Below are 24,901 nucleotides of genomic sequence, written 5' to 3' on the forward strand. Positions count from 1 at the left end.
TCTCTTTCAAACACACTTGTTTCTTAGAGTGCAGGGAGTTTGCAGTCACATGGTCATGTATCTGCAAGTTGAAATGGTCATATCCAAAGAAACAACCAATTAGTACCAATCACATAAACTGTCTTTGAAAGTAATTCATTTTCACTTTGTACCTTTAAAAGAATTAGCTGATTCTAAACAAGTTATGGGCAATCCCTAATTTATATGCTACACTTACGTCCACTGAGAAAGAAATCCCTGATATGTTATCCAACCCCTTTCATTTGTACAAACAGTGCTGTTGACATCTGGTCCCCATGGCATGTAAGGGAAGATTTTGAACAAATCCTTGAGTTCATCAGGAGACAAAGCACAATCTCGGTCCTGAAAATAGATTTATATTTATTTACAGCCAGTTAGCTTTGCTTAGTAAGTCAACTGACATAGCTTGTTTTTCCATTGTTCTTTTAGTCCTGCCTCAGATGGCTCAGATTAAGAACTTCTGGGAAACAGAGCCATATATTTGTATGTAATACAATCACTTGATTGGCAAGTCCTAGAAATACACTATACAACAAAACAATTTAAATAATTTAGATATTTTAATCATTTCAACTGCCTTCAATAGCAAAGATAAAGTTTGAAGGATGTACACACAGGAAGTAACTGGGGTGGGGGCTAGATGGCAGGCCTTTCCTGGAGGGGCCTCCATGTTTTGGGATTCCCTATTCTCAGACATTCATGAAGCACTGTCTCTCCAAGTGTTCCATAAAGCAGTTAAAACAACTATATTCCACCGGTGCTTTTAACTCTATTTAATTGTTTATGGGCATTCATTTTGAGGGTGGGTTGAATAGTTTTAATATTTTGTTTTTTTGAATGATTGCTCTGTTGTATGCTGCCCAGAGTCTTCAGACTGGGGCTGGTTACAAAACACTATCCAATAAATAAGTAAGTAAATAAATAAAGTGTTGTGTGTTCATCTTAAAACAGTCCCAAAATCAGATTAAAAGCTTACCAAATCATGTTTATCAAACATGCTTTGAAGGAACAAATACGCATGATGGTTTAACTCTGTCGTGCAGTCAGAAGGTATTTTTAACCTGATTAGAGAGAAAATAGTATCTTTGAAAAAAAAACCCATATGTTTACTCAGCGTAAGAAGAACAGGTGAGTCCTCCAATTCAGACCAGAGGCATATTAAGCCCAGTACTCCTTATCTCCAATGACTAATCAGATAATCTTAAGAAGCCCATAACCAGGACATGAGCAGTTGCTCTTTCCTGCAGCTGCTCTCTAGGAGCTAATATTGGAAGATGCAATACTTCACCTTCTGAAAGTAGTATGTCCCGCATCATAACCAGCATGCATCATTTGATGCTTATTCTATCATGCAGGGTGCTTACATATACAGAATGTACCTAGACAAATTCAAGCACTTTGAAATCCAGTTTGCTTGAATGAGAAAAATTAAGCATGTTCAAGGAGTCTTGCAAGCATTCTACTATCATGGTTTTGTCAAAATCCAGGGCTATGTAGGTATTCAAATTTACTTCCACCTTCTCCAGAACTAACAGAATTGCCCAATAACTTTCCAATCATCACATACTACTTTCAAAATATAAGACACTGGCTAACAAAGTTTTCCTCTTAACGAGCCAGACTGGAATCATTTCTCGCTGTGTGAAATACTCTTAAAAAATAGGTCCAGTTCAGTAAACTATTTGTAGATTGAAGACAACAACTGTGTTACTATCTGGGGTAGAAATATCCAAAAAGTACTTGGTTGGCCACAATGGAAAACAACACTGGATTATATTACTTGGTCAAGCCAACAGAGCTTCATGTTCTAGAAACTCTGTACATAACTTTCTGCAGTGAAATATAGAATTTACATTTTATAGGTCAATAATGCCAACTAAATTTATGTGTTTTAATTCTGATTGTAAACCGCCCAGAGTCCCCTTTTTGGGGGAGATGGGTGGTGATGGAAATTTGAAATATATATAAATAAATTTAAACTAAACTAAAAAAAAATCAAGTCTATTGATACGTACAGGGGAAATAAATACTCTGGTGTGAGCTCTAGGTCATCATCGTACCCAAAGCGCCGCAACACTGTCCATGTTGTTTCGTGCCTCCCTCGCTGAATGAACAGTGTGTGAAGAAAAAGGAAGCCTGAAAAGACAGTTGTTCAGTTGCTAATCTAGAACACATATCAGGGAGAGATTTAGCATTTTAGACACAATAAAGATGCTTCAAGCAAGTAAGTGAACCTTCCAAGAAAGATCCTACCAAAAGCTAGGAGAGCATCCTGCTCCTTTAAAACTGGCTGAGCGCGGTCAGCAGGGCTGAGAAGCCATCTGGGGAAAAGGTGATTCAAAGCATGTGGGCACAGCTATCATTTCTGTCAGCAGCTCCTTAAGAATGTGCAGCTTTTCCTGGGCCTGCATGGGAACCCAAGGAAAGATGCTTTTAAGAGGTGCCAACAAGTATAACTTGAACATGTAAGCACACTCCAGATCACCTTTTCCCTTTTGAATCTGGAAAACTGCTAGTAGGCAGTTATATTTTCAGTGTAAAAATTCCAGTAGCCAATTCTCTCATAGAAGAGGAATTACCGCCACCCCTCCAGCCCACCTACAGATGCAGGCAATGTGTTGGCCCAGCTGTTTTGAGCTTAACAAAAATATATCTAGAACGTATGGACTAAGTGAGTTAATGGACTGCGTAAGTTATGGACTGAGTGAGTTAAAATGAGTTAATAAGCTGCCTTTTTGGAGTAACCAATTCCACACACAAGCTAATGGTCTATACAGGAAGGCCAAAGGATTAACATCACCTCAGCATAGCACATTTAAATCCATGCAGTTCTGTCGGCTTCCAAATTCATAAACAGAGATCAAGTCGTGGTTTTTGCTATAGCTCCCAGTTATCAGCAGATTCCCTTCCCATATTTCATACAGTAATGAGAAAGTAGGTAGTCCCTACCCTTCAACGTTAATCCATTATCTACAACTCCGTCGCTTAGGTTTTTCCTTACTACATTCTTTACATCTTCCAACGCTTGAGACGCCAGTGGTGTGTTAAAGCAAATTCTCTAAAAAGGAAGAGTAGAAATATTTCAAATCAAAACTCATTAATAAGGATTCAGAGGGCTGCAAACAGCTCCCATGATCTCATGTTAGAATCCCAGTTACATACAAGTAACACAGTAAACTACTAGCCCTGTGGTTAAACTACTAGCCCTGTGCAGAAGAAGCAGGTTGTGGCTTCTCAGCCAGCCGTGCAACCAAGCAGAAGCCAGTTGCGTCTGACCATCTTAGGGGACTTCATCACTTCTGCAAGAGAGTTCTGAGTACAGAATCCACAGCACTGCTGGTAATATAGAGTGGCTACATTCTGGCATCTTATTCCTCTCTCTCTCAGCAAAAAATGAATAGGGGGGAATGGGGGGAATCTTTAGAGTGTTGGTATTTTCCCCTGCTTCTCTCTAGGAAGAATGGAAGACAGAAGTCCAGTCATAAAGGACTGCTGTAGTTTTGCAGACACAAGCTCGTTGCTCCCATCTCTCTGAAAGGAGAGAATGACAGCAGAAATGCTGCAGCATTTTCGTCCTTCCTTTCTGCAGCAGCTTCACCCCATACCACCACCACAATTAAAGTCCTCTACAGGGAACACAGTGTCCTGGTTCTGATGGCTAAAACATTAAAATACCAGCAGTGACTCCAACTGAGGTATTTTTCTTGAGATTTAATGGACAGTTCAGGATGAAACGCAGCAGAAAATGGAGGAATACCTGAAAGAAGTTGAGTTCTGCATCATTCAGGGTGCCATCATTATCTTGGTCCGAAATTCGGAAGATCCGAGTTAGGGCTTTTATACAGGCAGGTTTCATCTACAGATTAAGGGAAACCAAAGAGTGGGGATTGTTGTACTTTCTTTCCCTGCCATATTTTGCTTCAACATAAAAACTCTACAGTTTCCACAAGACACAACCAACCAAAAGAATCTGAATAAATATTCTCACACAGGCTGCCTTCCTATTTCTTTCAAAACACCCACAGACATTTTTGTTTACATGCTGTAGATTAGCCCTCCTAAATCTGGTATGTTTCGGAAGTGTTGACAAATGATTCCCACAACTGCAGACAGTTCTGCTTAGCTTCATGTAGTAGAAACAGTATTTTATAATCTACCAGTAAGCCTTAAGTTAAAAAAAAAAAAGTAAAAAGCAAACCTGGTCTGATGCTTAATCCTTACTCCAAGAACATAAAGGGGTGAAGCTTGAATGCTGGCATGGTCATGCCTGGGAGAATGAAACCTATGATTGAATTAAATAGCTAGGATACCTTAGGGGCCAATCTGGCAAGGAATTCACTATCACATCCTGGCATTAGATTTGACAGTGATATCCAAGCAACTATAGAGGATCTTACAGGCCAATCTGGGGCCAGAGATGGTAATGATTTTCCTGGATGGATCACTTATGGGCTCAAGCTAGTGGTGTTCCAAAGTACTGGGTGGCTGACAAAGTCCCAATATAGATTCACAAAGAGATGTGTGAGTGGAAAGAAAGGGAAGTATGCAGATGAACTGTGGGCATAATAAAAGTAAGTTTCAACAAGAATGATAGCTAGCTTAGTATTCACTACCCAAAACCTCATGTTTGTAATATTTAAGATTATGCAGGGCTTTGGATTTCATCTCTGAAATGGGTCTTCCCCTCTGAAGCACTGTAAAGCTTTACCTATCCTGAAATAAAATTCAAAATTCAAAAGTGACATTTTCTAGATTATGTTTAGTTTAAGGTAGGTGGTTCTGATTGTTTTTTATTTTGGGGTTTTTGCCAGACTGGCCTCATAATGTCATTCATAAATTAGCATGCAGAAATAAGGTACCTGAATTCAGCCTCTTTTGCATATGACATTTCTTGCCTAAAGGCTAACTATGATAGCTAAATTTCAACATTTACTATCCACTGATTCCTTAAAGCATAGGAACCAATACCACTAACTCATCCCTCAATCTGCAAGCTCAAAATACCTCAAAACATCACAACATAAGACGTAGCCATTATATGAGGGAGAAATCTATTAAGCATTGAGTTATAAATTAGTCCATTGATTTCATTTAAGATTATTCTTAATTTACAGTCTACATAAACAGAAAAGAATAAACTGTCAGATTACACAGAATACTCTGTGGCCCAGAGTATCAAATTAATATTTACATACATTTGACAAATATACATTTTGCTCTAGACAGTTATATCCAACCTTTATTCATTTAAAATGATCTAAAATGGTTTCTCCTAAAATACAATAAAAACCAGAGAATAGCAGAAAAAACTGCCAAAAGATTAAAATAACATAGGGAGAAAATAAAAGTGCAACAGATTGAAATTAAGCCTGTGCCCTAAATGCCTGTTAAATCAGATAATTCTTCACCTTTAAATGGGAAGTGGAGTTTTGAGCCTAGATGCAACAGCCAGAATGCCCCATGCTTATCACCTTTATTCTTAGAGGGACACAGTGAAAGTCCTCATCACCTAAGTGCACTGACTTGACTTGTGAGAGAAGGGAACTCACATGGAAATCCAGTAGAGGTTTTAAAAATACTCTGAAATGGGCCAAGAAGCAAACAGGGAGCTAATGCAACTGACACAATACTGATGTTACAAGTACCAGTTGTAGGCTCCAGTTAGATTGCTCACTTCCACAGATTACAAAAAATTGAAGTTTCCGAACAGTCTTCATTAAACAGCCCCAGCTACAATATGTTATAACAGCCAACTTGGGTTCTTCTAAACTATGCTGACATATATCCCAATCACATTTTATTAACTGGTTTATCAACATCACAGAGTAAAAAGTGCTCCTAGCCATCTTTGTTACAGCGGAGCTGGGTCCTGGAATATTCCCAAATCCTTCTGCATTAGCTCACATGTCTTTTGAAGCCAAACACCTAAATCCAAATCAAGCTCAGCCATAAACAAACTGAACCCTCTTGATCTAAACTTGTTTGTTAGCCAACATTTAGTACTTCATTGTTCCCAAGTACTAATTTCGGGGAACAAAATTGGGCATTAGCCTCCAAATTACACAGCCAAAATGAAATGGCATCTTCAGGTAGCATAGCATCCTAGCAAAACACTGACAGAACCAAAGCTGCAAAAAAGTAAAAAAAACCCCAACAGACATATGACCCTAATAAATTGCTCTAAGTCACGTACTGCAGCAACAAAGACAGTTTCAGTCAAAAACAAGACCAAAAATCTGAAAGAACAGAATCTGCATCAATTAGATTTATCCAGAATCACCTGAAATTAATCACCCAAAATGATAATCTAAGACTCCCTGATAATTATTGAAATGAGCAAGCTTTGTCAACTCCCCTAGCAGTGTCCTAACCACTGCTTCTTTCTGACTACAGACACCCTATCCTCCCTAAGATGATTTCGGGACAGGCAAATGTCAAGTGAGCAGGCAGTAGGCCTCACTCTTCCAAATATTTTGCCAACATACTTAGGCTGCACAAGCTGAAAAGTATCCACACTGACAAGAAAAAAGTGGAGTTGTGAGAACATCCATTATAATATCTGTAATCAATGTGGAGTCATTTTTTCAGTTTTTATCCACAAATATTCATGAAGTAGTCATGTTGGAATATTGTATGTTTCCTACTTCCCCTTCACAAGGGGCCTGTGTGCAATATGGCCTTTGCCACTCAGAAAAGCAACACATATTGGTACTGTGTGATCATAATGCTAGAAAATCTCTTTGTTAAGTAGGCCCTAAAACAACTTCTAACTCATTCTGAAACTTGTCATTTTTTTCTCTATTACTGTAAAAGCCATCATCCCTGTCACTTCATTATTTCCATTTTGTAGAAAATCAGGAAGTTAGGCAAGCCTTTACAAATAGGAGAGATAGAAATCTTTGTCAAGGATTATACAACATGCTAAATCATGGTTCAATAAACCACAATTAACTTGGCATGCACAATGTGCTAAACCAGCACCAAATATATCACATAATGGCTCAGTATGATGCACTGACTTAGCCACTGGGTCAACCTTTTGGGTATTTCAGGAAACAACCAGTATTTTGACAGTACTGCTAGTTATGACCGAAGAAAACTACTCAAGAGTTATTAGGAAATCATCTATCTCATACAATCTTTCATCCCTGAAGTAGCAGGAATGCCCTCTTAAGATTAATCTCTACAAAGACGGTGAATTGATTACGGTGCTTGATGTTCAGGATAAAAACGACTGATTAAGAGAATGAACTGTCATGTAATCCTTAGCAGCAATAACGAAGAGAGGGTCAACGTCATAATGAAGGCTTGTAGAATAATTAGTTTGTAATCTTCAATAACATCTCTGTCTGCTTGGGAAAGTAGACTACTAGGGAGTGCATGGACAATACTGCAAACAAATCTCTAAAAACAGGAAGATAGGTGACACATCAACTCTGAACCTTCTAACTTGGAGAAGGACCAGAAGAAAGGAACAGTGAAGATATTTAACTTCTATTTTCTTAAAATGGTATATCTGATTCCAGCCACTATATTTCTCTACCTTAAATTGCACTCAAGCTTCCATCTTGGATTTTTTTCTCTAAATACACTGCAGATAATAAAGTAAAGAATGGCAAAACGCTGAGAACCAGAAGCTATAAAGATCACTTCAGAATATTCTGGGTGTCTCTTTTAGCTTTTTAAGACTGGAAATTAGTGACGAGACGGATTTTATAGGAGAAAAGTATCAATATACCTCTTTTTCCTCTGGACAATAGAGGGGCCCCGTAGGGTGTAAAACTGCTTTTTGTGCATAATAAAACAATTCAGATATATTCTTCAAATTCTTTGCTGAGCACTAGAAAAAAAATTGAGAACAATTTTGAATACTTTACCACAATATGGAAGAAAAAGGCTTAATATATAGGTATTAGATTAAAAGTTTATTCACCCAAGCATTTTAATCTTCTGTTTAACAAACAGCGTCATGATCGAAGAGGTTTATTTTTGTATTAATATCAAAATGGTTTAAACTTTTTATCTTGTTTAGTATGTAAAGTTTTAGTTCTCAAGCCTGTTACCTTGATCTTACTGTTCCATAAGCAGCAGTTTTAGTTTTAGTTTTAGTTGCTTAAATTTTGTTTTTAGATGCAAATCCTTGAAATTAATTAACATGAAAAATGATTTCAGGAACACTTGAGCAGTAAAAACAGTTACATATATCATTACTATTTCACTTAATTATATTTTAATCTTACTTTCCAAATAAATACCTTCCCAAAGCAACTTACATTAAAAAAAAACAACCTCTCAGACTTACAAGCTAGAAAACATTCAAGGAAAAAGGAATGGTAGGTTAAAAAATGACACTGGTATTCAATTGGGAACAGATTTCTTTTCTTGCTGCTCCGGGTTATAAAAAGATATTGGTGGCCCAACTGTTCATTTGTATAGCAAATGACAGAAGACAGTGTGTCCTTCCCCACAATTCAATAGTCCATGGAAAAACTACCAGTCAGAGCAGTACTCATTCTGGGAAAAAGGAGCTCCTTGTATCTGTACCTTTTTCTGACCAATAGCTGAAGCCAAGCTGGTCTTCTTGTTCTCCTGGCATTTTCTAGGACAGAAGAGATGCAACTTCTCAACAGTCCCTATTCCCCTAGCTGGTACAGCATGCGTCTCCCTTCACCGCTGCAGTCCCAGAGCTATTTAAAACTAGAATTCTGATTTCCATTAAACAACTATGAATACCCACAAACACATTTTTAGTACCTCTACACAAGTTTCAATCTCTGTGTACTGGTTCATGATGGGAAGGATGGTTTCCATGCTACTGTACTCAACCAGATCTGATTTGTTCCCTACCAGTATAAGAGGAAGCCTGGAAAAAAAAATTAGAAGTTCTCACATTGAAAAATAAAAAATAACTATTAGATGGCTCATAAACATACAGTAAGGAATACTATTATTTGCTATTCATATTGGTAATTCTGACCCCAATACTATAGAAAGGGAAGATAATTTCTGAATTGATAGGAACATCTCGCAAATCAAGCATGTGTCAGATAGAAAATTCTGGTTTTCTTTGGCCATATAACACAATAGTTTTAACTTAACAAATCAGTTATATGGCTGATTTGAAAGCTATATTTGATCTTTCACTGCTATAGCAGGGGCTACATTCTGATAAGTAAGCATGGCTAGGACAAAAGCCATGTTAACTTAATTTAAATTACTTATGCACAATTAATATGTTCATTAAAATGTGGGGAGTGGTTTTCCCTTAAATGGAAATCACAGTTTAGTAACAACTTCTGGCCTCCTGGGGGGAGGCAGGGGGTGTCCATGACTATAAGTACCTTACCATAAAAGGATGCCACGCAGCATTTCAATTATGTTTCAAATGCAAGTTAAGAATCTCATAATTTAGATTACCACCTAGACACTTTACATATATTCACTGAATTACCCAGTGCCGTAGACAAATTCACTTACTATTTCCAAACCATATGCAAATTACAGCCAGTGGGGCATAGTGGTTAAGATGGTGTTTCTCAGCCTTGGCAACTTTAAGACATGTAGACTTCAGCTCTCAGAATTCTCCAGCCAGCCATGCTGGCTGGGGAATTCTGGGAGTTGAAGTCCACACCTCTTAAAGTTGCCAAGGTTGAGAAACACTGGGTTAAGGTATTGAACTAGACTGGAGATCTAAGTTAAGTCCCTCACACAGCTATGGAAGCTCCCTGGATGACTCTGGGCCAACCGTCCTTTCTCAGCCCAATGAACTTCACAGTGTTATTGTTGTGGGGAAAAATTAGAGGAGGGAATGCTATGTATACTGCTTTTAGCTCCTGGATGAAAAGCTAGACAAAAATCTAACATAAATAAATAAAATTATTTTTTAAACTTCAGTTCCAGAAATCTAAGCAGTTTCCAATAGTACAACAGTAAGCATGCTAATGAAAAGCCCAGGAAATATACCTTGATCTTATCAATAATCTTCCTCTGAAATGTAATTATAATTGGTATGTATGTATGTATGTATGTATGTATTTATATTTCAAATTTCGTCACTGCCCATCTTGCACAAAGCAACTCTGGGCAGTTTACAATAAAACTAAAAATAAATACAAATTAAAATACACTAAAAACCATACTTAAATACAAATGTAGATATACATATAAGTATAAAACATAAAATATAAAATCCAAGATGGCTGTATTAACAGTTCTTAATTTATATTTGTAAATTCATAAAATCGCGGAGCCTCTTTAGGGCACTAACCCTAAATTCCAATAATACTCTTTAGGTAGGCATGGTTATTCAACTATCTGAGCTTAAAATGATCTTAATGTGCACCTGCTGTCTTTGTCTGTTCTTTCACTGATGAGAGGGATCCATCGGCTTGTTACCTAAAGCAATAAACCAATATTCATTTTAAAAAATTAGGCTACACTATTCTTTCCATTATATATTTCTACTTTGCTATTTGCTTTCTGGATGCTTAAAACTTGTTTGAAGAGGAGTGAGAGTGCAAGGGGTACGAACAAATGGACACCACCAGCTAATCCTTTGGGCAGATGTACAAAAATTAAGTTTGCTTTCCTTCACTGACAGTTGTGAAGTGATAAATCCCAGTGTCAAAGATAAGAGGTGAAAACAGAACAAAAAATCCATTCAGTGTAATTGTATGCCCAGAAAATACATAATCTGCTTTGTAGGAACTGCACGTCTTCCTCATAGATATCCACTAATGCTACGACCAATCTTCCCCCACCCCACACCCCAAAATGAGTGCAACTTATTAAATAAGTGGATCTTTCACAGATTCTGACATAATTACCACATGCCACATCCACTGAATTCAAACTACTTTTTCACTCCATGCCTAAAGTTTATTGTATCAACACTAATAACACAGGTTACTTATTTATTCTGGGAGAAACACCACAAGATTGCATCAGAGAAACTAAAAAAACTGTGGACTCCTTGGTGCTGAGCTTGGTTGTTTGCTTGCAGACGTTTCATTACCCAAGTACATAACATCATCTGTGCAAATGAGTCTGGGGTTTGCTCCTTGTTTATATACAGTAGATTGCCCTGCCCCCGTTGGTGGCGTTGTGGTTTTCTCCTTGGTAGCTCCTTGATTAAGATATTGTTTTCTGCTTGATTGGTTGTCTGTTGTTAATCCCTGGTTTGTCTGGTGTTAAGCCAAATCCAAAACCGCTACAGAATTCCTGGAAGCTTGGCATTCAGACAAATCAGCCATCAACAGACACATAGAAATAAACCATATTTACATGCCATTCAAAAGAGGCAACAAAAAGCTAAGAAGAAAGCCAAAAGACAACCTCTCCAGCAGCCAACACCCAGATAAGCAGAGCTAAATACCAGACAAACAAGCAAAAACGATACCCTTAATCAAGGAACTGCCAAGAAGAAAACCACACCCCCACCAACACTGGCAGGGCAAGCTATGGTATATAAACAGGGAGCAAACCCCACACTCACTCGCACAGATGATGTTACCGAGTTGGGTAATGAAACGTCTGCAATCAAACAACCAAGCTCAGAGAGCATCCAGGACTCCACAGTTCAGCCCTAAGCTATGCATATTCTCTTCTATGGAAACTAAAAAAAAAAGAATTGCATTCCATGGCATTTAATCTTTGTTTGAATTCTTTTAAAGATGGGATCTCTACTTTTCTCATCTGGAATGTTCAATCTGTTAAATTAAAAAAGCAAAATATGCCCTTTCATTAACTGATTACAAGTGAAAGGGCCACACACTATTAAGAAAACAATGCAATTCTGCCACACCTGTCAGGACTAAATAAGAAAACATCCTTTTGGATTGACAGAAAATTCAGCAAAGACAAATTCATTACATCTTTCAAAAAGGCAATCTTAATACCTGAAAATAAACATATTCAAGAACAAGAAGTATGCTATATTAATATGTGGAAAAAGTAAAAAGTGCTTTCCCCATACCTTATCAATTGAATTCTTGTTGTTAACTGCATATACTATGCAAATTACATTCGCCTGGGACAAAGAAGAAGCAAATGGTTTATAACTGTTAAGGTTTTCCTAGAACACATCTCAAAAGACGTTATGAAAGGCCACTTGATCGTTTCCTCTGATATTCAATAAATGTGAGATATTAAAATTGCGAACCAGCAATTTGCTTGTGGATTTTGTACTGTGGGCAACTGGAATCAAAATACAGATACATATATTTTTAAAGACTGTAAACTTGAACATAGTTTGGTGAATCCTAGAATAGGCCAGAAAAATCATAAATGGATTTGCAAGGATGTGGAATCATATGCTTCAAAGAGAATTGTACTCACAAAAAAATTCACTGACTTTTCCACCAAAATTTATCAGTAAAAGTTTCAACTTCTGAAAAAAGCAGCCTATTATTTCAATAGAAAGCCTTCTGCAGGTGCAAAGGACATTTCTCCCCCATCTTTTCCCCATTACATTCTCTCTTGTTGTTCTATGGGATGGGTATACAGAGGTTAGGTAGGAAAATTTCATTCCATAAGTGGAACTCAGTTCATTCTTCATTAAATCAGTACAAAGATCCACTTGCTTAAAAAAATAATCATCTTGTAGGCCACTTGTGCCCATTCTAGTCCAGGAGATGCTGCTCATGGCCACTTATGCCTTAGTCACTTCCCAGCTGGACTACTGCAATGTATTCTACACAGTGATACCCTTGAAAAACACTCAGAACCTTCAGCTGATCCAGACTGCAGTGGCACACGCAGTTCTGGGTGCACTAAGGTTTGTACCTGTGCTACACTGCTGTTGTGTGCGCTGCACTGGATCCCAGTATACGTCAAGATATAATTCAAGGTGGTTAGCACCTTGAATCAAGGTGGTTGGCACAGGGCTGTTACTTCTGGACTTCTGTTTTCCCGGCAAATCTGATAAGGTGGGCATGCTCCAGGTCCCCTCTATAAAACATCATCTGATGGGACCTAGGAGCTGTGCCTTTTCTGTTATAGTGCCTGCCCTATGGAATAGCTTCCCCAAGATCAGGAGTGTCCCAACCTTCCTGGCCTTCCAGAAGGCCAGGAAGACCTGTTTCTTCCCTTAGTCACTGGACTAAGATGTTAGTTGAGCCCAGCGCAGGTATGGGCGCATTGCGGGTTTATTAAGGTGCCTGCCTATTGTACTATGGTTATTTTTAACTTAGTTTGTATTTGTGTTTTGAGGTTTAATTGTATATTTTTTGTGAATTGTTGTTAGTCACCCAGGGTTATGTATTTAAGATGGACGGACATGTAAAATTTCTAAATAAATTCATAGGAAATGTTTTGCTTGAAGTTTTTTTCCATACCATTCTGGCTTCTTTGAAAACCTGTGCCTGTTCTGGATAACTACACAGCTGCAGGGATATACATTACTGAACATCCCACCCCAGTTAAGACATTTCAATTGACGGTCTAACGGGAAAGGGCAGAGACTGAGGGTGTTTTACAGCCTGAGGGTAAATTTGCCATTGTACAGGCCTTCCTCATTCCTACATCAGTACTCAGATAAATCATGTCCCTTAAATGATGATGTGGCCAAAACCTGGCTCACCTAAAGCAACCAAATCCCTTTGAAGATACAACATAAATGTATTGTGTGTGCAAACAAAAAAACTGTGTACACTGAGCTCCCAGCAAAGCACTGGCAGCTTGCTGAGTAGCCCTGAGGAAAAGCAGAACCAGGGCTTATATACATTTGGCCTACTACATTTCAAAGTCAAGACAAAGGAAAGGGCAGACACAGTGGAAATCACAGCACAACGTTGCAATGCTGTTGATAATCCCATCTGGATTTATCCCTTCCTACTAAGTCAGCATGTCAGCTATACTATCTGTGAGATAAGATGAATATAAGCCATTTGGTTTACTGGGCCACTGGTCTGATTCCTCCCTGTTGCCACTCAGGGTCAATCCGGCTTGCTGTGAATGCTTTATTACAAGGGCACTTTAGCAGTTCATATATGGGGGGGGGGAGTTGGCATCTAAAAGATCTGGTAGTGAATGCAGCTCACATGTGTACGGGGGGAGGGTATCTTTTACCACCACAATGATTTCATAATAATCAGAATGATTACAGTCTTTCTTGCGGAAAGAAATTCACCTGGGCATGAAGTTACAGAAGACCGGTAAAACACAAATATTTCAGGACAGAAGACACATTCCACTCACCTGAGATATTTCATGATGGAGCTGTTCATCACTTTGCTCAGTTTCTGCATAGAAAAGAATGTTATAGTTATTGATCTAAATGGTCAAAGAAATTCCAGTAAGTATGCTTAAGAAGTAAGAGACAAAATGTTTGCCAATCTTAATCAGGCTTTTGGTTGAAAAGGCATTTTATCAAGTGCAGACTCATTTTTATTTTGCACCTTGTACGTGCTATTTACAAATGAGTAAGTGAAGCAAGAATGCAAACAGCAACAGAACATATTTGTCCACTACAGCATTAAAGTTAAAGTGCCTTTTCTCTCCTCAAACACATTTTAAATTTTTTAACTATATCTGCGTCTACTTTTGCTACAGAAACTAATTCTACAGGTTACAGTTTATCTACCATACATGGATGCTCCCCAGAACTGCAAAGGAATTTGTAACACTGGTCAGGCACTAGGCAATTGCTTTTGAAAAGAGCTCTGAACATACATAAAACCACAGAAATGTTGCTATCAATTAAAATCACATGAAATCTGCAATAAAGTATTTTAGTATGGAATGTCATATTCATTGTTAACATGGATTTTCATGATGCTCCATTACAAACCACCTTAAGCATCTGCATAAAAGGTGGGGTATAAAATAAATAAATTTCCAAATACTATTCTGGCTTTCTGTTATCTCATCAACCAACATTCTCAAACCACTTAATGTGCTATTCCACTTGTAATTTCTGTTATCAACCCACTAAAAGCCAGCTGAGAAGTCCCTCTTATATTCAGCTGATATCATTTTGACTACGTAAGCATCATCATTTTGGAGCCAGAGAAAATGATGAGATCATTTTAACATACAGTTTCACTGCATTGGAGAAATAAAGTCATTAAGTTACTCTTTTTGGTTGTGCAACATAAGACAATCCTTGATCAGCTGTTATTTAGGTTCTAACCTCCCCAAAAAAGTCACATAAACTGGGAAATAATCAAAAAGAGAATGGAAAATACTGTAAAACCCTGATTTAATGGACCCCAGAAGAGAAGCAGTATCTATTCAATGCAAATGTCCATTAAATTTCTATTATTATTATTATTATTATTATTATTATTAACTGTTCAAGCTATAATTAAGACGCATAGTGCAGAATATAAGACCGACATAATACTAGTCTAAAATGAAGCAGGAAAGGCTAAAACACTGAAGGAATAAGCAGAAAAAGCATATCAGACCAGTGGCTTTTGACCTTTTCCAGCACAGATATTAAAGTACATGAAAGACTTCCAGACGCTATTGAATGATATTGACAAAATGAAAAGTATGCAAATCAGCAGATACAGCATCCAAGGAAAGTGAACAGAAAGCTGAAAACTCAAAACATCAAATTAAACATGTAGGAAAAAGTTACATCCTTCAAGTTAGATACAAAAATAGTAGCAGAGAGATGCTTATTTATTCTCAGTCCTCCTTAAATTTTAAATGGGAAGTAAGCCAGCAGTTAAAGGAAGGTTTTAAGAGTAATCCATAAACGTCAATGTTTAACACCAAGACATTAGTTTCTTCTTGCTGTGGAGAGTTTCTCTTGAGGTACGAAACTTAAAAAATATATAAATGGGGTGATTTAGGAGTGAGAAAGGCTCAACCTAGTGTCCCAAAGGGGCTGCAGCGTGGTCTGGAAAATGGTGATATCCCCCATCTCCTGTCTCCTCTAACCAGATTAGCGCCAACGCTGTTGACAATCGTCAGGCTACGAGGTGACATTCCGAAGTACAAATGGGGTGATTCCAAGTGTTTTCTATCCATGAAAACACTCTAGGGTAACAGGAAAAGCCTCCCTGCGCCCCCCAAAAGAGTCACACGCTGCCAGATCTGCCCGCTGAGCTCGCGGGGAGGCTGTTCAGTTGGCCATCTTCCCAGAAGTCGCAAATGTCCATTAAATTTCAATGTGCATCACTTGCATACCTTTATATCATTAGCAAAATTGTGCAATAATGTAAATTATGTCAATTGTCTGCACTGAATTCAGATCAGGAGGACTTGTCCACTAAATGGGGTTGAGCTACCTGCTAAATTGGGGGGAAGTCTGGATTAAAATTTTGTTTGTTAAATGTATAATTTGTTAAATCAAGCTCTGTAAAACCAAGGTTTTACAACAAAATGTCACAACAAAGAAGTATGAGAGTGAGGATCTGGAAAGAACTTCAACAAGTTCTTTTCTTGACTCTAATCTCAAAAGTAATTTGACAAACGGGAACTTTCCATGTTTACTATCTGTCATAAATGAAGTCAGTAGAAAAAAAATACAAAGTCATTTCTAAGAAAATGATTCTTGGTAAAGTAGTATTTAGGGAGCAATAACAATTTTATAAACCTCTATTACCTGGTAAAGTCTAAGCACTGAGAATTGCAGAGCCACCATTTCATAGCCTGCTGGGCTCATTCAAAGCTGAGATTCAGGCTTCACATAATCCTAACTAGGCTGGCTTTAAAACCATGGGACCTGTGAATATCTTCACTGAGGCAGGATTATATTTCGAGAACATAGTAATTAGAATCAACTCCTGGCAATTTGCAAACAATTAAAAACAAACAACAAACCTTAAACATAAAAGAGTAATCAATAGATAACTTAATATAGCAATCAATCAATCACAAAAACAATGCTGGCACCAATCCCAACCAACAGTAGCAAAAATTAGGCCTCAGGGCCTCTGAAAAAGCTCCTTCTTCACAGCTTTATGAAAGGATTAGAGAGTGGATACTCCTAGAGCTCTGGTAGAATGCTATTTCACATGATGGGGGCCACCAAAGAAAAACATGGCATATGGGCTTCCCCCTCCCCTTACTGCCCATGTGTGGGGAACACTGACAAGCATACAGGATGAGCCAACTCTATTTGAAAGAGGTGGTCCCAAATGTCTCAGACGACTTCAGGCTATAAATCTGTACTCTTCCAAAAATTCAACCCAGCATTCAGGTGCTAGATAAAAGAAACTTCAAGGACTTGATACCTCTATATAAGGTTCTTTACTGCATATACACAAGAAGTCACATACGTACAGAACACAAAAAGCAAGCACCAAATCTAAAGTTTGGTTTGAATCTTTAGACTTTGTCTCTCACCCTTTTAAGTCAATGGATTTTTAGCCGTTATTTCCCCAGCTGTATCTGCTCCATGTTTACACAATAGTTCTGTCAGGCCTTGGCAGCACTGGTTCCCACCACACAAGCTTCAGCCTTCACATTATTTTTAAAACTAGTAAAACACCATGTGATTGGTCTTCATGCTGAGTGGTGCCTAAATGGGTACATCAATATTAATTCTGATGTCTCATATTTTGCATTACCCTCCAGACTGAAAAGCAGAGAATATTTATCAATATTCAACAGAACGTATCTATGATGGTTACCCTTCCCCACAATAAAGCACCACTTCCAGTAGTATGCATGCAAGAGTCCCCTTTTGGGAGAGATGGGCGGTGATAGAAATTTGAAGAATGAATGAATGAATAAATAAATATATAACAGGCAATTCTAGCTCTACTTTACTGGTAACATTGGGTAGAACCCAATGTATTTCTGTATCAGCTTTACACTAGCACCCTAAACTAGTGCTTTATAGTTACAAACAGATGACAGACCAGCAGCTGGCCATTTTATACCATAAGTCAGCTGCCATGCATCTTCTCTATAATCTTCCTATCTAAAAAAAATCCCCATCTCATTTATTTTACGATATTTAGCAAGCTGCCACAGAGTACTGGCTCTATTGGGGAAATGTCAGAGGAAATTGCTCCATTTAACAGAAGCAGACTTTGTAACCAATTCATTATTTTATGAAAGACTAAAGGATTATTAATGCATTTGTGGGACTAAGGAAGGAGCAGAGAGACTGATTTTTTAATCACAGTTATCAGGGGAAGGATGCGTAAGCTATAAAGATGGAGAAGCACCACTAGTTTGTATGGATGGACAGAAGAGAGGATTTTTGGTACATTAACCTTGGAGTGCTATATGCTACTGCCCATATCCTTCCTTTCTGCAGCTGGCAAATTGTTCTGTGATACCTCCATCCCCAGGGCAGCCAGAAACCATAAAACAGAGGCATTACCTGAATAGTCCACTATATGGGTTGGCACTCTCTCTGGGGTAACATCAGCTGGGATAGTGATTTCTTCAGCTCGTGGAGGAACCTCGGTATATGAAAAACAGAAGTTTTAAATACAGAATTATTACATAAATTGCAAAGCCTGTAACTAATAATAGCACAAAACCGAGCAACTAGCTATAATATCCCATTAGACACCAAACCCAGTTAAGTAAAACAAGTTTTTACCATTTGCCATCTCATTTGATTTCACCAGTCTCTATTAAGGAAATTCAATATTGTGTATATTATCATAAAAGATCCAATTCGTTCCAAATTCATTTCATGACTGCTCTATAAATTGCCATTTCTAACAATTCCAAGTACTTCTGCTACCCAGCTTTCTAATCAATGAATCCTATGACTAAGGTTATGATATGAAATGACAGTGAACAGCTAGAACACTATATTCCTTATCCTTATTGATTTTTTTCACTGAACATAATGGGTAACAATGAAGCTCTTAGAGCCTATCCATTCCATTCCAAACTTTCAATGATTTTTAACAAGTCATTCATCACAATACTCAGCCTCATATATTGGCATATTTTAGCCTAATGGAAATTATGGCAATAAAATACTGCATGCTAGTGACTGAAATCTATTGTTAAACCCAGAGAAACCTTGGTATTAATAAAAGAGCCTTAGAGATTAAAGTGCTGAATAACTTGCATATGGTAAACATGCAAATTTATTTACATTATGTCACAATTTTTTAAAAGCCTATAAAGAAATCACTCTTTTGTGTACCTAGAAGAAAGAGAACATAAAATATAAACTTTTAGAAGCAATTACTCACATTGGACTCTGAGCTTATGATTTGGAGTTTCTACTAGGGGCTTTAAAAATACATTGAAACACTAATAGATTAACTAGGGGGAGGAGTATCTGTTATTAACAAACATCTGGTATATTGACAAGTATGTAATTAGTGTGATTGTATATAATTTTCCCAATCTATGTGAAGACATCATTATACAGACAATGCCAATGATGCAATCTGCATCAAACAGCATTAGCAAATGTTGTAACTCACAGAAGAATGCTGTCTTCTGTATGTGTAGTCTGTTACATCAGGATTCAGCAAATTGAGATTTAATTGCACAAGGATTTTTAAAAATCAAATTTATTAAATAACATGGAAACTTACCTCTTCAGGAAATTCTTCACTGACAAGAGACATAATAAGTGATGTCTTTCCAACTCTGGCTGTGAAAATGAGAAGATGAACATTCATGAAAGATTTCTATAGGCGATTCTTTGTTTTGGGGGGTTGGGGGGCAGAGACAGTACACTGACCAGCAATAAAGCTGTAGGCAAATCCGTATCAAAAAAGAGTCAGGCTTCCTTGAAGCGACAGATACAAAGGTAAGGCAAGTACAATAAATAGGTGATTTCTATAAAACTTTCTCATTTCTTTTTAAAGAAAATCTTAATATAGGTTAAGTAATAGGAAAAAATACCCTTGCGTGAATATACTGCAGCTCCTCTTCTATCAAGATCAGAACTACAACACCCTCATAATAAAGAGTTCTGACAATTTAACAAATGATACTTCAGAGAATCACCTTATATGCCAAATTTTGAAGACTACTTGATCATTATACACAAGGATAGCAAGTGATTGTGACTTTCTTTCTACAACACATTTAACTAGAACAGCTGTGGAGAGATTAGAATATTTGGAGAACATCATAACCAGTCAACTGATCTAGTCAACTAATCTCCAGGGAGACAAATATAGCCCAAAACATACCCAGTGTGCACAGAGTTAAATTAATTCTACCTGGTCAAATGTGATATAAGTACACCCAAATGAGTAATATTAATATTAACTGGCTGTAGTGGGCAAGCAATGCTTGCTGCTGCCAGGTCCATCAAGAAAGGGTTAATGATCTATGGAAGTCTCATTGGTACTCTCCTGATTCAAAGGCTCATGGAATTGCAGGAAAAGTGGGCTGGGGCCTATGTAATTCCAAAATGGCAACTTTTGGCCCAGTTTTTGTGATTGTGCACCACTTCCATTTTTAAGGAAATCTGACTAGGTTAGTGACTGGATAGGCTGTGTATGTTGTGGAAATGGGACTTAAATTTATACCAGCTAATAGCTAATATTTTTGAATGAAAGACAAATTGTATTTACTATAAATTAAATTTGCTGAGATTGAATTAAGAAGTGTCAGGAGAAATACACCAGGTAATGGTCCAGAATTCTGACTATTTAACCATGAAACAAAGAAGGGTAGATAGCACATGTCAACGTCATTTAAAGCTAAAGTTGTCATCTAAGTGGAAAAGGATGGGATATAAATTCTTGAAGTCTAGGGAAAGGATCCCCCAAAAGAGTGAGAAAAGTGAAGACCTCAGAGGACACTCCATCTGGAACGTTTCCTCCCCTTTAGTTCCATCTACCTCCGTCTGTCCTACTGGAAAGGTCTTTTTCAGTTATATTCTTCAAAATATAATTGTTACTGCATTTTTCTTTTTTCCTAATCCAGAAGCCATCACCTTCCCAGTTTTGGGGCTAATGGAAATAGTTCAGTTGGCAGGAGGCAACCAAACAGGATATTTTCTTGTAGAGAAAGAACAGGCCTCATAGGCCGTATGTGGTTGATGTTTTAATTAATGTCAAACTATGCAGACAGTGTACTGCACAATGTACTATGTTTGGTTCAAAATGCTTCACAACATCTTGGAAATCATGCCTAGGCTGAAAGCAAAGAGAAGAGCCACTCATGCTCTTAAAATAAAGTACTGCCATTTTAGGTCAGGCAAACTTTATTTTTATTAATATTTTGGAACATTATTTCTGGAAAGGTGGCTCTGGTTATCTGGGTTGACCATTTTTTACACGGATTCTATTTTAACTCTCTAAGACAACAGCTCAGCTTATACTAATTGATTTTATTCCACAGAGCAATATGGTGGTATGTGGTATTTAAACTTCTTTCTTTACTTTTTGGGAAGGCAGGGAAGCTGCTGCCTTCCTGTCACTTAGAATTTGGGTTCTTCTCTGAAAATTACTGCTTTCTTGACAGGCTCCTCCCCTTTCCACAAAATCAGGATTTCATTCTCAAAAACTCAACAAAACTAAGCCTGCACACAAAACTAAACTACAATAAAAACCCTGAAAGTGTGAGCAGAGGGACTAGAAGTTTCTTTCCTTACTACTGGTTAAGTTCCTTAAGATACAGTTACACAAAAGGTTTCTTAGACATCTTCAGTATTAAACAGGGAAAAATCCTTAAAAAATGCAAATGTTTTGATATTATGTTCACTGCTGTGAGACTACTACATGCTCAAAAATGGAAAGACTCTGATAGTCTTGTAGTACCACAATGGAGGTAAGGTTGTTGGAGATGATGGAACTAGCAGAGATGGCAAAATTAACTTGTTTGCTTAGAGAAAGATCAACAACTACATTTATTAGTGACTGGAAACCCCTTATGGACTTTTTGCTGAAAAAAGAAAAAAAAATGAACTTGTGATTTCTGGGTTTGACAGTTAGAAAGGGTAGCTTATGGAAGAAGGAAATTATGATGTAACCTTAGAGAGGGTAAAATATAAATGCATTTATAACTGCTGTCAAAAATATCAGAAGCTTCTTTATAATCTTTTCCTTTTCTATTTCTCTATTTTCTTTCTTATTTATTCACTATTCTTTTTTTCTTAGTTTCTTTTCTAATACTAGTATTGCTTTTATCTTGGTAAAAATTTCTTCAATAAAAATTATGTTTAAAAAATGCAAATATTTTGGTGAGAACAATATTAGCTACCCTATATCCACAATTTCCTGTGTATGCAGTTGACACCAATTATGAGTGGTGTAAGTGATTCAACAGTATCTGGAGATAAACTATCCACATTCACTTCATCTATATAGAGGACTATTTGCAGACCTTTCCTTCCTTCCTTCCTTCCTTCCTTCCTTCCTTCCTTCCTTCCTTCCTTCCTTCTCTCCACTTGCATACTGTCAAATCAATACAAACTAAAACAGTCAGCAAAAAAATCTGTAACAACGAATGTTCTTTGATAGATGCATGTTTTAAAAAAACCCAGAAATCATATTACTGCAATACCTTTATAGGGCGAATTCAGATGCATGCAAGTTTTCAAGTTCTGCAAAACTCTTTGATCACATAGTATATTTTTATTATTTAATATCTATGCCAATCGAATAAGAAAGAATAGGACAAAGCTAAGTTACTTCCCCCTGGGCCAAGAACACTTTTGATGATGATGCTTTGGAAGATTTTTTAAAGGCCTTTTAAAGTCTTTTTCTGACAGGAGGAACTGAATGAGCATAATGACTTCATGCAAAATGACTGCTGGCCAAATAGGATATTCAAATGACCCTGTGCATTTCCTAAAGTTAGGCCTTGCTGAATCTTGCTATCAGAAATAAAAGTGCTATTAATACTATGTTAGATTGCTGTAACTGGTAAAGCACTGAGTCTTCTTACAGATTAGCATGCAGTTACCTAGGAAATGTAGAAATTTTCTTTCATCTTTGTTTTGTATATGTCCTGACTGAGCTTGGCAACGCAAACTTAGTTCTTTATATTTGAAATCATAACATGCTGACTGGATTAGAATAATTTTCCTTTCTGTTTAAAATTTCCTTTGTTTTCTGTTCATATATCAGTCTGGGCAAAATCAACTAATAAAAACCCACCAGCAAGTTTATTTTAATTTTTAGCTTAGTGTTGACTTTGTGAGGCTTAAGACAAAAACATTCATGGAAATGCTTTGTGGAAAAGCAGAACCCAGTTCCTTTTTATTGCACATAAACATACAACTCTGTGTGCTTATAAGTAATCTCATATATGAAAACATTTCCAAATACAGGAAGCTCATGGCAACTGCTGAAGGAAAGGGAGAATTCAATCTGCCATTAGTATCTGTTCCACTATCAGCAGACCCTGGATATATCACTCTTTTGCTTTTAATTTACCAGATAAATTTACTGTAATCAACAAACATAAATAAATGGGCACAACCTTGCTATATTTTAAAAATAATTATATTCTTAATTATTATATTCTGAAAGTGAGCATTCTCCCTGAATTACAATTATAAGATTGCTTTAGAAATGCAAATTTAGAGGCACATTCATGCATATATTTGTACGCATGTGTGCAACTACCACAAATCAATCCAAAGGGCTCCTACATCACCAAACAGTATTTTTCTATAGTAGCAATGCACTTGTTCAGATTCAAGTCAAGTACTGTGATCCAGAATGATAAAATTATGCAAGGTGTGATTTAGCTTCCCATATCTCAGATTTCATAAAAGTTATTAAAAAATTGCCAGAGGCTCTCTTATGCAAAATTTTATATGAAGGCATTTTAGCTTTCCGAAATATTAAAGCAACTATGTCGCTGAAACTGAAGCACACTATTTCCAGAAAATAGCGCATGTCCTAATTCTCTTTTCAGAAAAAGTTGAGATACCCACACAACTAAACTTCAAATACATTGAATGCTTTATAGCGCACATCTACCACAAATATAGTTTAACAATTGGTATATTGCTAAAGTTCTTTCATGCCAGAATCTTAAAACAATTACATTAGCTGACTACCCTCTGTATCTCTCAACGTGAGAACTCTTTAATGCAGGAACAATTAATGCATTTAAGTGAAATCCTTCACTGCTATACTTCTGTTTTATATTGAACTTATGGAATATGGTACAAAATGCACACAGGAATATTTATTTAAATTAGTGATACGCAAAATATTTCAAATTAAAAAAAATACTGGATACATTCCAACACAGTTCTGATCATTCTGGAACTGTTCCAGAACAATTTCAGCTTGAAATACTTCCAGGATTGTCAATCTCCTAAATAAAAAACTGTAAATGTGCTCTTGATATAATGGGACGTAGGAAGAGAGGGAAAATATAAAACATATTATAGGAATTATAAAAAAAATACATCAAAATGTATCCATTGCAGTGATGCAAACCATTTTTCTAGAACAGAACGTTATGTACTATGACAATTTACGAAACCAATTTGGTTCTAAGAGGACACATCTCTATAACACTGTCAGCATGCAGGGTTTTTAAAATATTATTTTCAGAAAATATTGTGAAAATTAAATAATGTACTGAAAAGGTAAGTTTGGGGTTTCCTTAATGCATAAGTATGCATGACACTGCTCAATGTATGCTTTGGATTTTTTTTTCCTGGCAAACAGCATTTCCCTAAATAAGAATTCTGTTTTCTAAATTTAGGCTCTCAATTTCAACAGTCACTAGACAAATCAAAGCCCAGCTAAAGAACAGCTTGAAGATTTTGGTCTCAGACCAGTCTTCTGAGCAGCACAGATCTTGTCGTATATACTAGTATGAACCATTTCTTTTTTTAATTAAAGTTTTATTAATACTTTTCAAAATATAATTAAAATACAAAATACAGAATATAAAACAGAATACAGATCTAAAAAGAAACAAGTAAAACTAAAACAGTGCAAGGATAGAAAGGTATAAAAGACAGGTGACTTCTGACCTTCTTACTCACAGATATAAAAGCATATAAAAAGTTGAT

General features: G+C 36.9%; 1 protein-coding gene across 4 annotated transcripts in view; it reads right to left on the reverse strand.

The window, feature by feature from the left end:
• Window positions 1-24,901, reverse strand: part of RHOT1 (ras homolog family member T1) — a 47,445-nt gene that overhangs the window by 18,794 nt on the left and 3,750 nt on the right. For 3 of the 4 annotated variants that reach the window (XM_063293573.1, XM_063293570.1, XM_063293571.1), the window contains exons 2-13: window positions 19,494-19,552; window positions 18,308-18,389; window positions 14,218-14,261; window positions 11,996-12,049; window positions 10,364-10,416; window positions 8,776-8,884; window positions 7,760-7,861; window positions 3,779-3,877; window positions 2,971-3,079; window positions 2,037-2,157; window positions 998-1,082; window positions 218-363 (exon numbers count right to left, since the gene is read on the reverse strand). In XM_063293573.1, coding sequence (XP_063149643.1) covers window positions 218-363; window positions 998-1,082; window positions 2,037-2,157; window positions 2,971-3,079; window positions 3,779-3,877; window positions 7,760-7,861; window positions 8,776-8,884; window positions 10,364-10,416; window positions 11,996-12,049; window positions 14,218-14,261; window positions 18,308-18,389; window positions 19,494-19,552 — 1,063 coding nt within the window. The remainder of the gene's footprint in view (window positions 1-217; window positions 364-997; window positions 1,083-2,036; window positions 2,158-2,970; window positions 3,080-3,778; window positions 3,878-7,759; window positions 7,862-8,775; window positions 8,885-10,363; window positions 10,417-11,995; window positions 12,050-14,217; window positions 14,262-18,307; window positions 18,390-19,493; window positions 19,553-24,901) is intronic. The other variant, XM_063293572.1, reaches the window with a different exon arrangement.

Source organism: Candoia aspera, chromosome 2 (assembly GCF_035149785.1).
Source record: "Candoia aspera isolate rCanAsp1 chromosome 2, rCanAsp1.hap2, whole genome shotgun sequence".
NCBI classification, from domain to species: Eukaryota; Metazoa; Chordata; class Lepidosauria; order Squamata; family Boidae; genus Candoia; species Candoia aspera.